Source organism: Akebia trifoliata, chromosome 8 (genome assembly GCF_017979445.1).
Source record: "Akebia trifoliata isolate Shusen 1 chromosome 8, ASM1797944v1, whole genome shotgun sequence".
In the NCBI taxonomy this organism is placed as follows: Eukaryota; Viridiplantae; Streptophyta; class Magnoliopsida; order Ranunculales; family Lardizabalaceae; genus Akebia; species Akebia trifoliata.
Window position 1 is genome coordinate 13,377,706 of NC_141382.1, and position 23,335 is coordinate 13,401,040.

The window sequence follows — 23,335 nt, forward strand, 5'->3', positions numbered from 1 at the left end:
ACATACCCTCTCTCCTTTTTCTGCTATTTTAGACAGCTTACTTGAAAATGATGAGCTATTTTGAAGATCGAAAGAATGAAAGCATCAACATTGTTTATGAAGCCTTGAATCTTGTATGAAAACCCAGATCAACATTAATTGGCCAACATGCCACATGAATGAAGGTGGGAAGTCAAAAAACAAAAAAAACAAAAAACAAAGAATAAGAACCCTTGCTCAAATGAAGTAAAAAATTCTGAAATAGTTAATTGAGTCATCACGGCAGCCAGTATGTAAATTGCAAAACATAATTACGAGGGTCTTCTTTGCAGAAATTGGTTAAGTATGGCTCCAAAACCAAAACAAGTTTGTATGCGCTATGCTCTAACAAAAGGATGTATGTCAAATTCAAAATTCCGATGCATGCAGCAAGATTAGCCAACTATTCCCCAAAGTCTTAAAACCTATAGAAACTAAAAGTTCATTTTCAAATGGAGAAACACGGCTCGGATGCAGCAACATTGCAGTATATTTTGTCCAAAACTTCACAGTTTGTTCATAGATCATACATCTTCAAAGCCTGAAAAGGTTGGTTCAAAGTTTGTGAGGAAGAATATTTACAAAGCTCCGGTGAATAAAAAACACCATAAAGAGAAGTGAACTTCAGAATTTTAAATTTTAAAGAGTTGTACCTGGCCTGACCCATTTTCCATCGATCCAGTCATGATGAAGCCTCAAATTACATTGGTCAAATTCAAGTTCCTCCACTGATTCTCTGAAGTAGACCATGTACCTTGAGCCACGAAGAACTCTGGAAATCACACCAACCCACCAACAATCGTTGTGAAGAGCATCAACTTCATTGAGTACTTTGAAACTATCAACTGGAGTGTCAGGAGGTGAAGGCCTGATGTGCAAAGCATCTACCACTTCTTTCAAAAGCTCAGTCCCATCATCTGTCTTAAAGGTCTGGTACTCCACCAGGAACCAGTCCTCCCCAACTGCTTCGATAAATTTTGCAGTAAACCAAGCACCAAGGAAACCTTCTTCATCGCTGTTGACCTCTACCAATGTCCCCTTACTAAACTTCAATTGCAATTCAGATACCTTTTTGTTCTGATCCGTCTCCAACTCAGATGACGTACTCTGCAACACAAGATTTCAGAAACTAAGAAAGGAAATGAGACCAAGATATGGGCTTTCAATTGGAACAATGGAAACTATCAAACGTCAATGTTTCAAATGTTTTGCATGCACGTTTTACTGAAAATTAAATTTTCACCAATAGTTATGACTCTTTCAATATATTATGGAATAGACTGCATATTCTAAGTTATGGAATTACCGAAGATTCTAAAATGTGCTGCATTATGGTACAAACTTACAAAGATATTAACATGTATGTCAGTGTTCGAGCAGATATAAGGAGTCCAACATGGGACCTACCAGAAGCCAATAACGCAGATACATCTTGGCAAGCATTAAATATAAGTAAAAAAGGCATTTATGATAAATATAAGGAATACATGAAATTTGAAAGTATGATACACCATAGGACTATTTAGTAACTTAATGCATATAAAAAGATTCTATGAGGGAGGGAAGACTATCAAACCACTATAGTTGTGTCGTTTAACAGCTTAGTAATATATGGAAGATGGAACACACTAGCCCTTTTAGAAATCCTTTTTTTTAAGAAAAAAAATTTCAAGTGCAAAGGTGTCCATTTCAGTCAGCCTAGAAATGGAAATATTTTTATAAGAATAAATACAATCTTCATAGAAATGGACAATTTATGGAAATATTTTCTCCCAAAATCTTGCATTTTGAAACTAAAATTGATTATTTCGGTCAAAATCCATTCTTTGTATAAATATTGAGCAAAATGATAGTAATTTCCACCAAAATATATGAGAAAAGAAACTAAATTTTGATTTGGAGATATGGAAATATATCAATTTAATACATAGTTCAAGGTCACATTGTCATTTATGTCAAGATTTGTCTTAGAGCATATTGACAAGTGTATCCATGCCAATACTTCTTGACATGGTCAAAATGGAATTAGTAATGCACTTGTTGGATAAGTATAACATGTACGGATTAACATGCATGCTAAGATTATCTTCATTTGCTTACAATAAGTGTGGAGCAACAAATAAGAGGTTGTAATATTACAATACCAAATTACACCATGACTGTACCTCAAGCATCTAATATAATGAGTACGCATCATAATGTCCAAATTTAAAGAATTTTGACGAAAATTAGTTATACCCCAGTGTTTTCAAACTGATAACCTTGATTTTGCTCTTTCATGAGAGACTAAGAGTGATTGAAAGGCCCTTGTCTTCAACCTAAAGATTCTCTCCTTCAACCATCAAACCTCAAGAACAAGAACAGGTTTTGGGTGAGGTTGAAGATAATAGGTTTTCGCAAAGAAAATTCAGAGTTTTCTGCCAAGGAGCTTGAAGAGGATCAATAGGTTAAAAGAATTGATCTTATAGGTTGAAGACAATGGTTTTTTGGAAAAAAAATCAAGGGCTTGTGTCATGATATTGAAGAGGACACTTTGGCATTTTATGTTCGCCTAATGCAATATCAAAGTCAAGGGTTTTGCCACCAATTTGAAAACATGAGGTATTACAATATGCACCAAAATTGGGAGGGTTGCCTCTAAATTACCCTGTTCTAGGGTCATTGTTAAGCCTTTCAGAGTGGAATTGATGTGGCAATATAACAGCAATAAATAAATATAAAAAACAAAAAAAAAAAAAAAACCAAAAAGAGATGATGTAACATAACTACAGATAAAGTGGCTAAAGCCACGCAAATAGCGGGGAAAAAAAAAAAAGACAATGAAAACTATAGTAGTAAAATTAGCCATAATTTTTGCAAATTCTATCAATTTATGACAAAGTGAAGTTAGCTGTATTATAGTCAAATCTTACTCTTCAGAATAACAGAATAAAAGCTTGAAAACCCGAGAAAATTTTAAGGACATTTTTGTCCTCTATATATATATATATATTTCTTTGAAGGCTCTTATATGAAAAATGACTATTTTATTACGGGTTTTGAGTGAAAAACAACTTTGAGGTGTTAAGATCAAAATCAAATACCTTTGGACTTTTTTTTCATTGAAATGTTTCTTTCATACACAATAAGGAATAGTAGTATTGGACATGTGAATGCATCACATTTACGAATCTATGACATAGTTATACAAGATTTAAATGGAATATCTTGGAATTTAAGTCTAAGAATTGGGGCAACTAAAATCCTATATCAATAACTTTTCCCAACATTATGGAAAATTATCCAAGTTTTCCTAACCTGGCGATATTTTATGAAGATTTCCATTTCAAATAAAACTTTCTCGAATTAATTCCAAATAATAACTTAGCAATGTTTATAAAAAAGCCAAAGTTTAGTACCATAAATTGGATATCAAAACCACCAATTATAGGAACAAAGGGGAGAAACAAAATAAATGAAGTCATAAATGATGTTGGACACACAAAGAGTTGGGAATCTTAAAGTATGAGAGATGACCCTGATTACCACGTAAATAAGTTAATACTTGCCACTGGTTGAGATCACAAAGTTTTGCCATGCTACTCATTGAAATTGACCATACACAGACAACGGTTTTACATTGTTGTTGCCTGCTTGATCAATTTGGCAGGTGGCACAATGCCAAAATGCTTCAGCGAGTCTGGTATACTATTATCACCTACTCGTCAACACCCACTGGGGTGTGTGCCAAGCTATTGATGCTTGACAAAGTCTTTCCTCATGACCTACAAAGCTGAGTCTTGTTTAAACACCTTGCTTTGGCTACAATTTACCAATTTATCTAGGGATGAAGTGCCCCAGTAGTGTTGTTCTAGGCATCCAAAGATGTTTGGCAAAGTTAGTGGCTTTGTCAAAGAGGGCTATGTGGTGACCTTTCATGTCAACTGGCTTTGTACAAAGTTGTCATCTACATGGACCCTCGTACACATCTAATATCTTTGCATTAATTTCCTTAGCTCAAGTTATCTAAAAAGATATAGCAAAGAAAGTAGGGATAAAAGTCAGCCTTTTGTCCACAACTAACAAGTGTTACCTCAAGATAAGTATCACCCAAGGCCAGCCAACCAAGTTAGGATAAATAATTCCAAAGCTAAATTCAAGCAACATGTCCATGAAGATCCCAAAGGATTCTTTCAATGAATAAATGATTTCTAATAAATTAAGAATTAGAGAGTTACTGAAAAAAGAACTAACACTGAGAAGTCTAAGGAGGAAACTAGCCCAAATTTAAGGCAAACTTATGGAAACATTATGCATGGATATAAATAATATGTAAGAGCTGAAGGTAAGTACAGAAGAAGAGACAATGAACACTTACTCTTCTGATTCTCAAGAGCCAGTTTTTTAACTTGAGTTCAAAGTGCACTTGGCAGGTACCCCACAGAGGTGAGGACCAAGGGAAGAAAAAAGGTTGGCGAAGCAGTAGTTTGTGGCCTAAATTTCAAGGAGTGAGTAAACCAAAAACTTCATCCCACGATCATTCAATCTGTTTAATACTTCTTTCATTTGGTTTTGTTATTTTAGATTACACCATTTTTTTGCTTTCCCTTCATAACAGATTAAAAAACAGTTATCTAACAGCAACAAAGCCAAAATATATATATAATAATAAATGACAATTTACAATCCACCTTTGAAAAAAATATAATAATAACAGACAACAGAAATTGCAAGAAATGGAAGAAACAGTGCATCCCAAGCGTTCTATAATTCATGTCAAGATATTTGGTACTTCTTGCATTTGGTTTAACTGTTATAAATACCCTTTATTTCAATTTCTTTATTAAAGGTGAACAAAATTATCTAACACAAATTCAGTAAACTAAGTAAAGACATTTATAATTCAACATAAAAGAAACCAATAAAATTAAAAAATCAAACAGAGAAAAACCACTTTGCAAACTATACCTTCTGCTTCTGCTTCTTCTCCGTGAGCGGAACCCAAGAACCATCGACCCATTCCCTATGAAGCCGAAGCTCTGATTTTCCGCAATTAATCACCTCCTTTGTACGCTTGAAACATACCGAATACTTCGAATTCTTAAGAACTTTCTTTACCACTCCTTCCCACCAGCCATAGTTACGAAACGCGTCGACTTCATCGCTTAGTACGAAACTGTGATCCGCCTCCCGAGGTGGTTGAGGCCTGACATTATTTGATTCGACGAACTCTTTCAATGGCTTCGATCCCTTCTTGTTTTCCTTTAAGCTCTGGTACTCAACGTAGATCTTTTTATTCTTCAAATTTAATCGATGGATTTTCGCAGCGTACCATGCACTGTTGAAGCTCTCATCGTCCCTGCAAACCTCAACTTCCATTCCCTTGGTAAAATGCGAATTTTCCATTATTCCTGAAACCCTAGATTTTAGGGCAATATTGTGTCTGAAAACCAGAGAGAGAGACTGTGTTCTTGAACTTCTGTAACTTGGCGGGAGAATTCAGAATCCGTAACGTTCGAGATGATGATTTTAGAAACTTAAAATGCCCATCTTTAGTCTTTTAAATAACGAAAATGGGATGTTAGTCCGGTCTGAATTCTGAAATATGCTCATGCTTCATGCTTCATGTTAGAGCTGTAGATGGATCGGATCAGATCCGAAATCCAATCCTTTATATAACTTTGTGTCCAGAATACAGATTGAGGATTTGGAACGTGATAAAATCCAATCTGATATTTTGAATCAATCATGTCTCGATCTAATAGGGAATTAGGGTTCCCATTTGAAAAAATATGAGAGTACATAAATTATATCATATACTAGAGTTTGCTCAACACGACGATCCTCTTTGGGATTAAAGGGGTAGAAAAAAATAGACAATAGAATTATAAGGATATTATTGAAAAAGATGTAAAATGATAATGATAAGAATAATGATTTTCTAACACCCTTCCTATGATATACACTCCCTGATGTAACATGTGCTAGAATCATAAATCTTTTTCGTCAAGATATATAGATTCACAACTACACATACTTATGAGTATGTACAATTATGTATCCTGAGGACAAAACTATTATTATAACCCATACCACATTAGGATGTGTGTGTCAAAGGGGATGTCAAAAAATCACTGACTTTAAATATAATAAAATTAGAAAGGTATTATTGAAAATGAAGAGAAGTGGAAAGTGAAAGTTAAAGGGGGGTATTATTGAAAAGAGATAAAAGAAATATGACTATAAAATTGAACGGATTTTCTTGAAAAGAGAAGAGAGAAAAAAAAAAAGTAAATAAAATTGACATCATTCCTCGGAATTCACGAGATAAAATTAGAGGTATTATTGAAAAGAAGTAAAAGAAATATGACAATAAAGTAGAAAACATTTTCTTGAAAAGCAAAGGGAGAGAAAGGAAATAAAGTTGAAATTACATCTCTAGATTCACGAGAATATTAAATTTTAGTCTTATTTGGAAAAGAATCATTATGCTTAATTGTATTAGAAGATGGCAGGTCCAAACACTTATGTATCAAAAGGGCTTATTTGTAATTTAAAATATTAGTAAAGAGTTTTTGAATATTACATAATAATAAGAATATTTTGATAATTTTAAAATTTAACAACACTGATTCTAGGATGATGTGGTGCAACTTTCTTATTTTTGACTAAAATGACCATAATTATAAATATAAAGGTAGGGGTAATTGTGGGATCCAAAACTTGGTGAGGAATCATTTCTACTCCGCGAGTCCAATCCATTATCCATACATAGATTTTAAACTTTGGAAAGAAAATCATTACATTTTATTGTATAGATTTTGTTTAAATATAATAAATTTATTTATATTTTGTGCATTAAATAGGGTTTCATCCAATTTGGATCGATCCAATTGTTGTTGGATACCAATATTGAGATCCAATAAATACCAAACTAGAGCACCAACTAATCCTCGAGGCATATCTAGTCCTATCCCACGCACCAGGTAATTTTTGGTATAAATATGTCGGGAGATTTGTAGGGCCACGGTCTTGGCCATCTCACCAATTTTTAGGGGTTTTCATCATGAGAAATTTAGTGTTTTTTATTTTGGATTGATAAAGATTTTCATCATCACGAATCTGATAGGACCCTCATAAGCCATATCTGCATTTGAGACACGTGTCTATTTTCAAGGACAACAGACTGTATTTATGGTCTAGTCCATGGGTCATACTATATTTTATTTTTAAAATTACCTTTGATGTGATGATCAAGATCTCCAGCAAAAGCTTACCTTCTCTACCCATTTCTCATATTCTATCCCATGTATATGATATCAAGACTCATCAGTCCTTTGTTTTACAAATCCAACAGCCAATTAAAAATCCACTATTCCCTCTTCCACACCCATAACTTCTTAAAAAAGATTAACAAATCCAACATTTCCCCACCCCAACCCCCTCTAATTCTAGCAAAAAAATCTCCCCTAAAGTTAGTGGAACATCCTCTAAATCTAGAGCACCCAATTTTATCTAAACTAGAGACATGTCAAGATGTTACCCAATTCAACCAAATCCATGGCCTAATCATCACCACAGGCATGTTTCATAATGTCTTTGCAGCAAGCCGCCTCATTGTAATCAGTTCCTTCTCTTTAGACCCTCCAAACATCCCCTTAGCATATCTCTTGTTTTCACAAATTCAAAAACCTGATGTTTACTCATACAACATTGTAATTAAGGCCTCTTCGTTAACTTCAAAACCCCATAATTCTCTCTGTTTCTATAACAAAATGCTACACCAAGGTCTCAACCCCAATGAGTACACATTTTGCTTTCTACTTACTTCATGTGCCCATGGTTTGGCACTCCAAGAGGGGAAACAAATCCATTCCCATTTTATCAAACATGGGTTCGACATCGGTGTCTACGCTTGTACATCTCTCATACACATGTATAGCGAATGTGGTGACCTAAAGGAAGCTATTCGAGCATTCGATGAAATGCATCACAGAAGTGATGTCTCATGGGGTGCGATGATTGACACGTATATTAGTCATGGTCTTTTAATGGATGGGCTGAGATTGTTTGCAGAGATGAGGAGTTTAGGGGTTGAAGCTAGTAACGCAACACTGGTTAAGGTCTTGTGTGCTTGTGCTAAGGTACAAAATTTGGTTTTGGGTAGGATGGTTCATGGGTATGTTGAAGTTAGGGGCTTGGAACTCAATGTGACCCTTGGGACAAGCCTTGTTGATATGTACTCGAAGTGTGGTGCCATAGAGATAGCCATGGGTGTGTTCTCTATGATGCCAATAAAGAGTGTGGCATCGTGGAATTGTATGATAAGTGGTTTGGCAATGAATGGCCAAGGAGATTCCGCCATCAACTTGTTTGGTGAGATGCGGGCACTACGTGTGGAGCCTAATGGAGCAACTTTTGTTGGGCTCTTGCACTCTTGTAGTCATGCAGGGTTAGTGGATGATGGACTAACATACTTCTCGGATATGAGCAAAGTTTATGGGGTTGATCCAAATGTTAAGCACTATGGGTGCCTGGTTGACTTATTTGGGCGAGCAGGGCGGGTAGAGGAGGCCCTTGAGGTTATCAGAACAATGCCCATGAATCCCGACATTGTGATATGGGGAGCATTGCTCGGTTTATGCAGAACCCATGGCCTTGCAAAGCTAGGAGAGCTTGTCGGAGCACAGATCATGAAATTACAACCTCATTACATAACTGGATGCACGAGTCTTTCGGATATGTACGCCATTGCTGGAAGATGGGATGATGTGGTTCGAGTAAGAAGGATGATGTTGGACATGGATATTGTAAAGGAACCTGGGCTTAGCTCCATTTCTAATTAAATTCATTTAGAAATGACATGCAATTATTATTTCTCAGAAATAGAGTTCATGTTGCTGACCCCATGCAATATCCCGACTAGATCATTGAATTAGATGGAGTCAATATTGATTCAAATACAGAACTTACTGTCAGTTATCAAATCAATATGGTGGGTAAGGTTACATAGGAAACCAAAGAAAGAGTGTTGCAAGTTTTCATTACGGAGGCCAAAACAAAGATGGTTTTTATATGTAATGGTGATTTCTTGTTGATCCTCAGTTTGTGTAGATGCGCCACTCAACTGTATCGAACTTGGTGACAAGGAACTGTAAACTGAGCGAAACTCCTCATATTGACATCTTTCTAGTACTCAAATTCTGTCATGGATAAAGAAGTTTCACTAACCAATCTATTTACACAAGTTACAACAAACTGCAAGTGTTTTCTTTCATTCAGACCTGGGATCCATACATGAATATGGGTAGAATACTTGAATTCTAACTACTTATCAAAGACACCCAAGAGCATCAAATGAAATTCAACATCTTTCTTTTACTGTTTTACATTAGATACTTGCAATGTCGGCACATAGACATAACATCATGCATGGGAATCCTATGTGCCTAGATCAACTTTGACTGACACATAACAATGAAAAAAATAGTAATGTGGGCAGTCATGAGTTGAGCCCCTGCTCTGCTCTCCCCTCCACTGGAGTAGAATAACAATTAACGCAGGCATTGTTTTCTTGATGGACCCAATAATAGTTTTCGTTAAACCTGGATCGCCGTGGTACTTCTAATGGAACATAATAGAAACAGATGAAACACATTTAACATATTTTTGGTACAAAGTACAAAGTTCACCTTATAAATAAATAAAAATGAAAAAGAGACCACGGTGTGGTTGCTTAAGAACTTTAGAAGCCAAACTTTCAGATAAAATTACCATGTGAATAGATCTCAAGGACACAACTTCATCCGGATCTGATTGAGTTTTGGATAGTATATATTCAGGACTAATTGGTTTAATGTTGAATATATCCTGATCCAATCTAAACCTGAATCATTTGCAGTCCTTTATATCCAATTTCTTTTGTGCCCATTGTTAAATATCTCAACTTATATCAATAATTGCAATTCTCCTAACATAAAGCTTGCCTGTCTTACATTCTATTAGCGTTTATAAACAAAAGGTATACAAAATAAACACTGGGTAATCGGTTAAAACCAGTTTTCCCTCCACATGATGTGCCCAAAAGCCTTATTAAAACTGGGTGCTGATGTCGGTCGGGCTAGCCCTACTCTATTATGCTTTACAAAAGATGTATGAATGGTTGTCTTATTGACTACATGGCATGACAATTATACCCATTGTCATGGTCATATTGTAACCAAGTTTTTGGATTCTTTATGCCCTACAAGGTGATCCACCATTCCTTTAGAGGTCCCTATCTATTTGTCCCTAAGCAAATCTTGATCGTTTGGTAGATTGTTGGATTACAGCTTCCCGACAAGACCTGTAAACCAATTCCACCCACCCCTTCTAAGATTGGATTGAAGGTATATATACTATGGCCTGAAAAAGTAAATTCCTACATTTACATGTATAATAGCACAATAATGCCACACTGGTTTTGATTTTTGCCTCCCGATTCCTAGCTTCCCATTATGTTGATCAAAGAACATAGTAACTTACATATCTCTAAATACTAATGTCTAAGTTTTCATGGGAAGCTAATATCCTCGACAACCATGTTTCTTTCATAAATATTTCTTAAAAAGTGAGGTTTTTGTCTATAAAAGAAAATGGGTTTTAGTTATTTTTAAGATTGATATTTACAAAAATATCATTCAATAATAACTATAACCAAACCCATTGCTTTTATGAATCAGAAGAAGAAAAATATGATCACTTTTTAAGAGGCTTAGGATGAAAAATGATTGAGAAAGAATTCACTCAGTTATTGTTGTTGTCGTCGTCATCTTAGTGTTGTTGTCGTCGTCATCTTAGTATATATTTTTCCTTTTGTTTGGGGTGTCTTTTCGCAAAAATTAATAGTCAAACCTTTTCCTGATAAGTTTTAGTGTGAAGGTAAGGCGTAGATGATGTCAGATATGTGTTATGGCATTTTCCACACAGACTTTACCACCTCAACAAGGTGGCAACTTCTTCTAATTCATGTTGCAACTTGCAACATAAACTAATGATTGCCATGAAAGAGATTTTATATATTTCAAGATCACCATTATTTCCTTCTAATAGTAGAAAAATGGTAGGCGAGACAAAAATAATTACAATAACAAATGTAAATTGAGATAAAGAGAATACAACATAGAATTTATATGGTTTGACGAGGAGACTATATAGTACATCGATGGACGATGATGAGATTCTTCCATTAATTCCATGATAAATAAGATTAAAATATTTCAATCTCTCTCCCTCTCATCAACAAAACTTTTACCTCCCTTGTGCAAATTTTGAAACGAGCTAACTATGAATTTATGGCATGTACAAGGATGAATTGCCCCTAGGGGAAAAGTCATCCACGGCGTCATTTTTGGTGTATAATTCATTCTACCCTTATGAAACCATTTAAAAAAATAATAAAAATAAAAATACAAGACGTCATAAACATGACAGTAATATATTTTTATCCTAACATCCATGAAAACCCTATCCTAGTGATGTAAGAGCTATGTCAATTGGCCAAGATTTCAATGAAAACACTCATTTAATGTGACAAAGTGACAATAAAGTAAGACTTGAAGAATCTATGTTCTGATTTTGCTAACAATTTGTTAGTCTAAGGGAGTCATTGAGTACCCATTTGACAGTAAGTACACCACACCGTATCAATTAGCAGATTAATTTTCATTGGGATGAAAAAAACATACAAATGAATTATTTGGTTTTTTTAAGTTAAATTAATATTATTTTAAAGCACAATTAAATATATAGAGATGTAGGGTAGGAGGGATCCTTTAATGGGGTCAGAATGCACCTCAAGTCTCGCTAATTAGGCTGATGAAGGGGACTGGCAAGTGAAAAAGAAGAAAAGATTTCTTTCTTTATTTTAATTCTCTTTTGAGTCGTGCTGGGGTGACACAAACGGAGACACAGGAGTGACACAATGAGATAGTGTTGTGAACATTACTGTAGATGCTTTTCCACAAGATACGAGTAAAAACATCTACAGTTATGTACGCACCACCACTCGATTTGTGTCACCTTTGTGTCTCTGTTTATGTCATTCCAGCATTTTCCTTCTCTTTTTAGGCTGCCTACACCCATTGAAGCTAGTTTTATTTTTATTGGGAAAGCAGCCCTAAATTTAAGGGTTCAACAACATTTTTTTTATACTTAAGCGTGGTAGAATGTGAGATTAAAGTGCACTAAATCTTCTACCTCCACATGTTACTAACATTAATATAATCCTTAATCTCAAAGTTAATTAAGTTCTTAATCTCAATGTGTTTTTTATGAAAAACTCTAGCTTGACTAAGGCTTTTGGGTGCATCACGCGGAAGGAAAATCCGTGATCTAACCATAGTCAGGCTAACCGCCCTACTCTCTCTCTCTATTTTTTTTTTTTATACTAGTAATCTCAACCATAATCAACAATTCTCCAAATAATTTGTAATTTATACACGAATTCCCCGAATAATATAATAATCGATCAAATGGTCTTCCAATTCAACTCCTTGAAAAAAAAGATCATAACTTTTGACTTTTGTGAATTACTCATGATTTATATGGTTTTTAAATTAAAAATGTTACGCAAAAAGGGATAAAAATACATGAACTCTTATATATATAATTTTCTTTCTATCACAATCTCAAGTGGTATTAGGGTAGTGTGTTATTTATTTTGTCCTCACACTTTACAGCTTCATCCCTAGATGATTGTCTACCATTACTAATTTATGCCCCTTATTACCAACTAGGAGGATAGTTTAATTTGTCTCTTCTTTCTCATCTTTTTGTAGTAAAAAAATCCTACTGAGCTAAAGTTAGAGTTTATGTGCCAATTTATAAAATTATGTTAATAGGTGTGATTATCTCTAAGAAAAACTCTCTTACCTTTCAAATTTTACTATGTGGACAACATTTAAAGTTGCACATGACAAAAGGATAAATAGATTGACATATATGATGTTAAAAGGACATGATGACTCACTATGTGAAAAAGGAGGTAACTTCGACACTAAGATTTGTCAAATTTACTTGGGAGTCGTCACTATTCAAAGAGTTTGAATATGAATGGACATCACAAAAATATTTTAAATTTCTATTTTATTGTCTTGTAATGACTTACATATCTAAAAGATAAGAGGAAAAAATTTACCCAAAAAACTAATGTAAGAAGATTCGATTGAGGGAAAAAGAAGGTGTTACGCACCTCGTCTCTCCCATCCAAAGATAGTTACCTATATTGGCTCATGTTGAGATTAGAAAAATCTTTTTTGGGTTTTAAAAATAGAGGGAATTGTAAAAAGAATTTAGGAAAAATCGGCTATAGTCTAATTTTAGAAAACTAAGAAATAAAATTAATGAACAAGCAAAAATAGAAAATGTAGTGTGTTGAAATTTTTTTTGAGCCTAAGATTTTGGTAAAAATCCACATGAATTTCACCATCTTAGATCCTAGAGCTCTTTTAGAAGGTTATGCGTTCACTTGGAAACATTTTTTATTGGTTTAACTTTTAGGAAGCATCCATGATTTGGCCACCACTATAAGAGGACTAGTGACCATTATGCATGTTTTTGTGCTCTTTTAATATTGATTTTGTTGGCCAAATGAATTTAGATATGAACCGACAGAGATCTACACCTCTGTTTATAGCTTTTTAAGAGTATGATGTGTGCAAATGTGTATACATGGATGGTTTTACAAAGAGAAGATTATGTTTATAAGGTTTTACTCTCTAACTCTTAAACCATTGAAAATAAGAATAAATTACAACTAAGAAATTAGAATTGCATAACAAAGGAAATGACCTAAACTATTTTATCATAAACTAAATGCTCTTAAGGAGCTTATTGAGGGCATATAGTGGGATTACCTCTCAATGTGGAATTACTCTCTACTCCCAAGCCTCAAACTAAAGAAAAAAAAAAATTTACATTGATAAAAATAAGGAAAGTTTAAAAGTTAAGTTGTTCGAATGTAAAGATGAGGGATGAGGTAGAAGTGGGGATAAAATGGGATTATTAATAAAGGAAAGCTAAAATTTAAACCTACCCCCCACATTAGTTTCTTCTTCTTCTTTCTTTTTCTTCATCTTGATTTAGGCTTCTTGAGTGGGTGAGATGAGATTTGGGCAGAGTTTTGGGAGGTTAAAGGGCTTTGAAGAGAGTGTTGGACAAAATTTGCAATCACATGAGCTCTTTCTATTTACATTGGATGGGTCTCATATTTATAGGATTTTTTAAAACTCTTAAGAATAGTTTGATCTTAAATCCTAGACTTCTTATTATTCACAAGAAAACCCTATAGAATGACACATAATACCCCTCATCACCTAGGCCTTGACGGTCTTTAACACCTCTATGGGTCTGACCAATCTTGATGATCAAAGGATAGATTGGTAAAAACTCACTAGTTTTTAGAAAATTTTAAATGATGGATAGAAATGTCTTAAGACCTTGACTTTGAATCAAACATAAGAGAATTATGCTAGATGACATGTAATTAGGTATTAGGTTTTTAGACTTTCTAGACATTCTACATAGCTAGGCTTCTAACAACCTAAGGCTAAAAGAGTCTTTGCACAATAATTCTAGAGCATTTATAAGGTTGGGCAAACTTGTCATAAAGCATGGAATTTGGTTAAATTACCTTAAATCAAAGGAATTCTAATAGGATTAATGGGTACAAGTGTAGCTAATCCTCTCTTAGGCTAAACAAGGTTGGGTTAGGATAGTAATTACATTCATGTGGAGATCAATCTTGACCAAGAATCTTTGTTAGAAGATCTTGAAAAATTACTTAATAATCAAGGTGAGGGAATTATTAGAGAATTAATGCAAAGATAAAAGAGTAAAATGATGAGGTTTCTTGAGGGAAAAGTCATTAAGGAAGGTGATTAGGAAGTCATTTCCCTTAAAAAAAATCCAAGCACACATGGGTTTGTAACTACCCAATAGACTTGGCCTAAATTGAGTTTTGGCTTGGGCAAAATTAAGCCTGACCGAAACTAAGATTCATACTATGCAAATATTAACCCTAGTTGAAAAGCTAAAAAAATGGTATAGCCGAAGGTAAGGTTCGGACATACCAAAAACTCCCTTTGACGTAGATGAGATTATTCCAAGCTTAAATATGACCTGGTTAAAGGTAAGGTTCGGCCAAGCTTACAATTTCCTCTGAAAATAACCTGCGAGTCATGTGACTACTTGATTGATGGCCTTGAAGTCTTATGAAATATACCTTGTGTCAAACTCATTTTTGAAAGATTTTTAATGCTCTCGAACTTGACTTAAGCAAAAATGGGATGTCTACAATACTCTAATTAAACTTATAATAATATTTCAATCCCCACCTTCTCCAAATATAAAATAAGTATAACAATAACAATAAGAAAAAGAAATTAAAAGAAAGGTAGTTTAAATATACTCTTAAGAATCTTGAAGAAAATCAAAATTTTAAATTATTTTATTGATCCCTGGATATAAGTACAATATGTACTAGGAAACTTTTTTTTTTGTCCTTCTCTCTCAGTTGTATGTTTGAAGGAATGCCTAAAATTTCATTTGAGACAAGAAAAGCCCTAAACCCAAAAACACTAGCCTTGAGCCCCTTTCGACGAATGGTTGATATATGAGAGAATATACCTTGGGATTCTCAATAAATGGATCTCAAGAAAAGTATCCTAATCACTACTTCACTAGAAAAAATTTATTGATCTCATGGAAAGATGTGATTTTCTTCACATCCCAGCTGTATGAAACTTAGTTTGAGGTTAGAAATGTTATTAACTGTAAAGTTAAGATAAACTCTTGATGCACTACTAAATTGTGCTAAATCTAGGGCACATCCTTAAGTGCATTCAAACTCATTTGATAATAACCTATCAATGGTGCCAACCTGTGCACACAAAACCCCATCATCGAAACTATGATGTTGGTCTAAAGGTGGAAATAACAGTGTGCAGCCAACAAATTAAAAAAAAAAAAAAAAAACTATTGGTCACCTTTGCTGACTCGAAAATCATAATAACTATGAAATTTATATTAATAAGTAAGCAAATAAATTTACATTCATAATTAATAAAAATGAAAAAAGAGGTGGAAAATGTAGAAAACGTGGAAAAAAATAAAGTTAAAAAATAAACAAACAAAAGGTGTAAAAAAAAAAAGTCAGCGATGTTGTGCAAAGTAAATTTGCTAGTTGTACTTCACCACCCAAAGTATACGATTCTGAACCCCGAGATTTCATTTAAATATTCCCCCATCTTTCCCAAATATTCTCTCAGCCTCTCTCTCTCTCCCCCATGTTAAATATCCACATCACCAACATCAATCTCTTCAAAGTTCGAAGTTCAAACCCAAATCTCTCTCTCTCTCTCTCTCTCACACACACACACACACAAAGAAAAAGTTATGGTGGTGCCCTCTCTTACCCCAATTGGTGCCGAAACAATCAGAACCATTGGTGTTCCGATCATTGATCTATCATGCAAGAGGTCCCATGTATCAGAGCTTATTGTAAAAGCCTGTGAAGAATATGGTTTCTTCAAGGTTATTAATCATGGTATCTCTAAGGAGATAATTGCAAAAATGGAGAAAGTTGGTCTTGATTTCTTTGTCAAATCAGCTTCTGAGAAACAAAAAGCTGGTCCTCCTAATCCTCTTGGTTATGGAATCAAGAACATTGGTTTCAATGGAGATAAGGGTGAAGTTGAGTATCTTCTCCTTCACACCAATCCTCAATCCATTTCTCACATATCCAAATCTATTTCCAAAGAACCAATAAAATTCAGGTAAGATCACAGTTTATTAAATTCTTATATATACTTCATTTTCATGTTCTCTCTATTTCTCCCTTAGACACACATTATATTGATATATTCTTTTCTATGTTTTTGCAACTAATTTGGTTAAATTAAATTAATGTAGTGGTTTTTTACAATGTACTTTATACTTTCTAGATTGTTAGAGGTACAATAATGAAAAAATACTTTATAAATTGTTAGAGGTACAATAATGATGACTATAAAATATAAATTTAGTGTTGGTTGGAGGGTTGTGTCTATAGGTTGAAAACTATACATTATATCTCTTATTGTTGGATCATAGGTTATGGAATGTATGGCGACATTTTTAATTTTGGAATAAGTATGTAACTATGGACTTACTTCCTCTCTCTCTCTCTCTCTCTCTCTCTCTCTATCTATACATATATATATATATATATATGTATAAAGGCTTCAGTGCAGTTCTTCGTAATCAAGATTTTAGATTTGATTTAAAATAATGTTGTAAACTTGTTTTGCTTGAAAGTCTTCCTCTCTCAATGAAACCCATTTTTAATTCCTTCTATAATTGTCCATTGTTCCAAGTTAATAACGAATTCAACATGAGACATTAAGGCTGGCTGTCAAACCTTTTTTATCCAGATTTGGGCAAACAATAAAAGGTCATCCTTATCAAATCTAAATAGATGATGAAGGTATCAGCTGTTTGGTTACCTCTTGATGTCCATTTATTTTTCTTTTTAAGAAATAAAGTTGGGATTAAATTCATTTACATGAACTAGCAATTCCAAACCTAAAATAAATTTCTATCTAAACAATTGAAAATTTGTTATACATGTAAACTAAAATTAGATGTTATACAGCTAACAAGGTATCCAAAACAATCTCCTAAATTTTTCATTAAAATTTATTTGTTAACAAAAAAAATAATATTTAAACTCTTGTTTTAGTTGATATTATTGCAAAAATAGTGCAACAACAAAGCCTTACCCCCAAAGATTCAAGGTTGGTTAGAAAAATCATATGTTAACCTATTCATTTTATCCAGAGCCAAGTCTTTTATTATTGAAAATGAATTTGTTTCCGATTTTCTTATCTTTCTCTATATTTTCAAATCTTCTTCTCGTTATTTTAATTTCTTTAATTTGAATTAGGATTAGAATCGATCTTCGTTAAACTTGCTCAAACCATCTCAATTTATTGTATTTATACCTTGTGAGTGTATATGTTTTTTTTTTTTTTTTCATTTTCTTTATTAATTTTAGTTAGAATTAGAATGACTTACATAAACCATTAAAGCATTTTCTTCACTTTCCAGTTGTATTAGATAATTTTTATTTATTTTTAATTTTTAATTTTTGTTTTCAATTTTAGTCCTATTACATGCCCCTTTATGATTAATATTTTAAAGGAAAATTGTCCCCCACCCCCATCGTCCAATCAATTAATAAAAATAATAAATATAAACAGAATGTGGGCCCGTGGGGTTGATTCTCATCATGCCAAAAATGAAAACTAAAAAATACGAGACAAAATTTTTGTATGTCGCACTGCTGCTGGACAGCAAAAAGATGCCTCGTAGCAATCAATGTTGTCCTCCTTTTGATTCACACTAGTGGGCCACATGAGTTGACAATTAGACGGCGTTGATGCTGGGAGGCCCACTTTTGCTGGCTCAAGCATATCATGATGAGTTGCTACCAACTAACCTACTTCTTGCTGGCACAGCTGCGCTGTGAATGATTACGTACAAGCAGTTAGACATCTTGCATGTGAGATACTAGATCTGATAGCAGAGTCTTTGTGGGCCCACGACAAGTCTGTCTTCAGTAACTTAATCAGGGACGTTGAAACTGACTCACTCATCAGGCTCAATTACTATCCTTCTTTCAAGGACTGGGATACATCTACATCACTTCTTGATGATCGTCACAAACATCAAAACGACAGGAGAATTGGATTTGGTGAGCATTCTGACCCTCAGATGTTGACAGTCTTGCAATCCAACGATGTAGGAGGCTTGGAGATTTTGCTGAAGAATGGGGTGTGGGTCCCAATCACTCCTGATCCTACGACCATGTGTGTTAATGTGGGGGACGCGTTGCAGGTTAGTATTTTATGACCATGACCACTCGACCTATCACCTACCTAAGGTGGTGGTTGTGTTTGTGTGTACAAGTAATTAAAGATTAAATGGGTCCCACACTCCTACTCCCTCCCATGCGTAGGCATTCAATTTGATGCTCATTTTGTTGGGACCATATCCGGTGGGTCATTGTCGTGGGGGGGCTCATCTGATTTTTAAACGGAAAAATACTAAAGTGACTTCTTACAACACTGCTACACCGAGCTGATGAGGAGTTGTGCACAGAATCATAGATGTTTTTCCTTAAGATAAGAGTGAAAACATAAATATGGTGGAATGCATGTCAATTTAATGTCGAATGCAGTGTTGTAAGAAGTTTTAACTATGGATATAAAAAGGTCATGGGGCTTAACTCAAGTGTCATGACACATCCGTGAGTGGTGAAAAATATACACTCAAATAGAAAGTCTTTCCAACATTACGCTTTTTAAACCAATGGCTCCTAATGATTTTATTTATTTTGTTTCTTAAAAAGGGTTGGTTTTTGTTTTTTGGTAATTGGGTATAATTGAGAGAGAATAACATTAGAAAGTGGTAAAACCATTTTCCGTGGGGTGGCGTGGGACAAACTTCTTCTCACTCCCAAGGAGAAAATCACTTTAATTTAGAATATGGATTTTCCAAAAAATGTAAAACATACACGTAATTGTTTTTTCTAGGAATAATCTTTCTCTTGTTCCTAGCTAGATGGTGAAGTAATCTTATAAACAAGTTTGAAAGGAATATTATGTTTTATTTGAAGAGTAAAGTGTGGCCCTTCAAAGAATTTATATGTATCATGCCTTTTGATTAATACAATTTTGTTACCACCTGAGTGGTGAAGTAGTGGTTCAATGACTTGAGTGTATTTCCCAAGGTTGTGGGATTGAATCTCCCGATCCATGACATTACCCAATATGCTAACTTGTTTATGGTGGCAGGATGTATTTGTAGGAGTTAATCCCACTTTTAAAGGCAGTGGGGATATCTTGTCGCATAAAAACAATTGATACAAACTTATTGAATGAGTACTACTACAATTGGTCCCACTTCTAAAGTGGGTGGGTATACCCTGTCGCATAAAAAAACAAATTAGTATAATCTTATTAAGTGAAATACAAATATAATTGAAATGTATGGTGCATACACTTTTTTCTACATTAATTTTTATATCTAATCTGAAGGTCTTGACAAATGGGAGGCTTGCAAGTGTGAGACACAGAGTATTGGCCAACTCCTTCAAATCTAGGATGTCAATCGTATACTTTGGGGCTCCACCACTCCATGCATGGATCTCTCCTCTTCCAGAAATGGTCACAACTCAACACCCATGTCTCTATAGGCCATTCACTTGGGGCGAATACAAGAAAGCCATGTATTCTCTACGATTAGGTGATAGTCGACTTGATCTCTTCAAGATACGAACAAAGAACGACCTCATCGACTGAAGAATTTGAAACATGAATAGAAACACCAAAAAGATTGCAATAAATTACTTACAAGATTAAGGTTGATTCTAGTGCATCCATGGGGAATTTTCGTAACAGTCCTTCCCCAATTTTCTTTCAAGGATGCTTGATTGAATGAGGGAACCATTGGGTTCAAAGTTGCCTTAATGATTTGAGATGAAAGGAATTTATTTTAGAATATTCTTCATGTAATACTTTTGTAATATTGTAACTCAAGATTAAAAGAATTCTTTTAAAGTTTTGCATGGCGAAGTTTGAGAAGATTTGGACTTACATGAAGCTGAAAGCAAAAAACATAGGGTGAAAGCTTAGAAGAATTGCCCATTTAAATGTAAGTTATTCTATACTTCCTATTCTTACCCCATTGCTTGTACTCTCAATATGGGGAAAAAAGAAGGATAAATTCGATGTTAGGGTCCATCGAATTTGTTTGGATTTAGATAAATTTGATATCCCTTGACGTTGAATTTACTCATTTTTTCATGTTCTGTCTCAGGCAGTAACCACATGGATATCATGTTTAACAATCCAATCGTAGAGGCCGATATCCTCATTCTAGCCATATGAAAATTTGACTTGAAATAACTGTTCAATAGAATAGTTTAGATTTTCCAACTTATAATACATGATTGTTTTTAGTGAAATAGGTTGTAACAAGTACGATTTACCTTAATCAAGCTAACCAACCTAGAGAAGGAGATCTATCGGAGTTGTTAACCAACCTAGAGGAGATATATCGGAGTTGTTCAAGCAACCAATCAACCGTTAGAATAATAGACCCCCAGCTATTTTGCTAGTTCTTGTTTCTTGTGCATTTTGATATCATTCCTATATGTGCAATTAACCTATTCCAACAATTGGTATATGGAGGACAGGTGAGTCATGTCACAATCTCATTGGCTTGTTGGACACTTACTGTCCCAGCTGTTATGGTTTGTGGACCTGTACTATTCACCAAGAAGTTCTATTAATCATTCAATATTTTTTCGTTAGCCTCCCTTTTCAGAAGGTGCGGGTTCTTTGGCCAAATTTTTTCAAAAGTATTTTAGTAATATCACTAGTATTATGTAAAACCTTAGTTACATTTTTTGAAAAATATATATATTTATCTTTATTACGTGAAAGAGTGTAATCTGTAACAGAGAGTTTTCTCGTCATAGTGGGATCGGTGTGCATCCATGGACGTACCTCTATTTTTTAGGGAACCATGTAAACCTCTATGTTTGTTTGTGATTGCATCTTAGTTGATTTTCCTCTTTATTGTTTTTAGATCAGTTCGTTTCTCTACAACAACGACGTTGGAGCCGAGAAGAATCCTTGTTTAGTCACCACTCTCCCCCCTCTCCTTAAGAAGATCCTCCACAAAATGGTGGACTTAGGCCATCTCCAGTCCTTACCCAAAGTAAGTCTCAAAGTTAAAATTTGAGTAAAATTGTCACTTTTGATGCTCCACTCCTTGAACCAATCGTATACCAAACACACTTTTACTCAAACTCAAATCAAGGGAGGGTTTGACAAAAACTCAAATCCCAACAATCATCTATTACATAAGAAAATTATCTTTCAAACTAATTTAGTATGTTTCAAATATTACTAATGGTCGTCGGGTCCATACGGATTACCACATTGACAATCGAACACTAAAGCCTTCTATATTTCATGGAAAAATTCATATGAAAAAAAAAAATTAGACTTCATCCAAGATGTTGAAAATGGATGGCTACCGAATTTCCAACTTTAAACTTAAAATTGAACTATGAAAATTAACTTTTTTTTCTTAATTATTTTTCAAGAGTTTCTAAACAAAAAAAGAAAAGAGGTCTATAGCAACGGATATTTCCGCTGCTATATGGCAGGAAATCTGCCACTATAGATTATTACGATGTAAAAAGAATCTACTTGTGTCTCAATCGTCGCTATAAATCTCTTGCGGCGGATTTATCATTGACTATAGCCGCCACTACAAAGTATATGTATGTTCTTGTTCGAACTATTGAAGCGGAAATATCTCCCCACTACTTATTTCCATCGTTACAGGGTAAATGTTTGTTTGTTGCTGTTTGAACTACAGGAACGAACCTTTTTTCTAGCCAGACTTGATTTTTTTTTTTTATTCAAATTTTAATTTCTAATTTCCCTTTTTAAAATTCAAAAGAACGTAATAGGTGATTATTATGATCATCCGAATTGTGCCTATTTTTTGGCATCCATTTGATTTTTTATTTTATGTCCCATTTCCTATTACATTTGCATAAATGGAAGATTATGCATCTTATAAAAATATTTGAGGTCTTCTCTTGATCTCAATACCTTCAAGTTTGTTGAGTCATGACTATTAGACTTTCTCATACAAGTGCAAATAGTCTATGCGAAGAATTTACTTGAACATATAACCCAAGATCAGTTAAGAGAGAAATTTGAATACCATAGAGATATCAAAAGAGTAGTATTGTCATTTACAAGGCTTGGACAAGAGAAGAACAGATTTGGTTTTGTACACTATGTCGAAAGGTCAATTGTTATGAAATAGGTTGCCATTCCCAAGTTAAGGATCTTGTTTTTTATTTTTCTTTGATCCCTTAATGAAAAATAGGCGTTGTAAGTGGTACATGAAATTGATTGAGTTTTATTATTACTGACAGGTCAAGCTCTTAAGTATTCCCTTGCAAAGCCTCGGAATGATACAAAAGCTGATGGACTAAATTCATAGAATTCGACTTTGCTTCCAAGCCAAAAAAACTAACCATAACATTAGAAACTCATGTCGAAGGGTCACCACAAACATTACGAACCGGATGAGCATCATCCAAGGGATCTTACAAATAATATTACCTTGAATGTTAGTATAATAAAATATATATAAAAAAAATTATAATAAATATAAGGAAATATCAAATGATACAAATCAAAGTTTGAGAAAATATAGTAAGAAATTT

General features: G+C 34.1%; 2 protein-coding genes and 1 pseudogene across 2 annotated transcripts; 2 read left to right on the forward strand and 1 right to left on the reverse strand.

Annotated features, from left to right (window-relative positions):
• Positions 1 to 221: 221 nt before the first annotated feature.
• LOC147396190 (protein AGENET DOMAIN (AGD)-CONTAINING P1-like) lies at positions 222 to 5,853 on the reverse strand. Its single transcript, XM_086449168.1, has 3 exons — positions 4,966 to 5,853; positions 672 to 1,125; positions 222 to 559 (listed from the first exon to the last, which is right to left on the reverse strand). The coding sequence occupies exons 1-3, from the start codon at positions 5,401 to 5,403 to the stop codon at positions 543 to 545; spliced, it is 909 nt and encodes a 302-aa protein (XP_086305294.1). The 5' UTR covers positions 5,404 to 5,853; the 3' UTR covers positions 222 to 542.
• Positions 5,854 to 7,580: 1,727 nt separating this feature from the next.
• LOC147396191 (pentatricopeptide repeat-containing protein At2g20540 pseudogene) lies at positions 7,581 to 8,843 on the forward strand (annotated as a pseudogene).
• Positions 8,844 to 16,431: 7,588 nt separating this feature from the next.
• LOC147396192 (gibberellin 2-beta-dioxygenase 2-like) lies at positions 16,432 to 20,378 on the forward strand. Its single transcript, XM_086451363.1, has 3 exons — positions 16,432 to 16,811; positions 18,534 to 18,912; positions 20,115 to 20,378. The coding sequence occupies exons 1-3, from the start codon at positions 16,432 to 16,434 to the stop codon at positions 20,376 to 20,378; spliced, it is 1,023 nt and encodes a 340-aa protein (XP_086307489.1).
• The last annotated feature ends 2,957 nt before the right edge of the window (positions 20,379 to 23,335 follow it).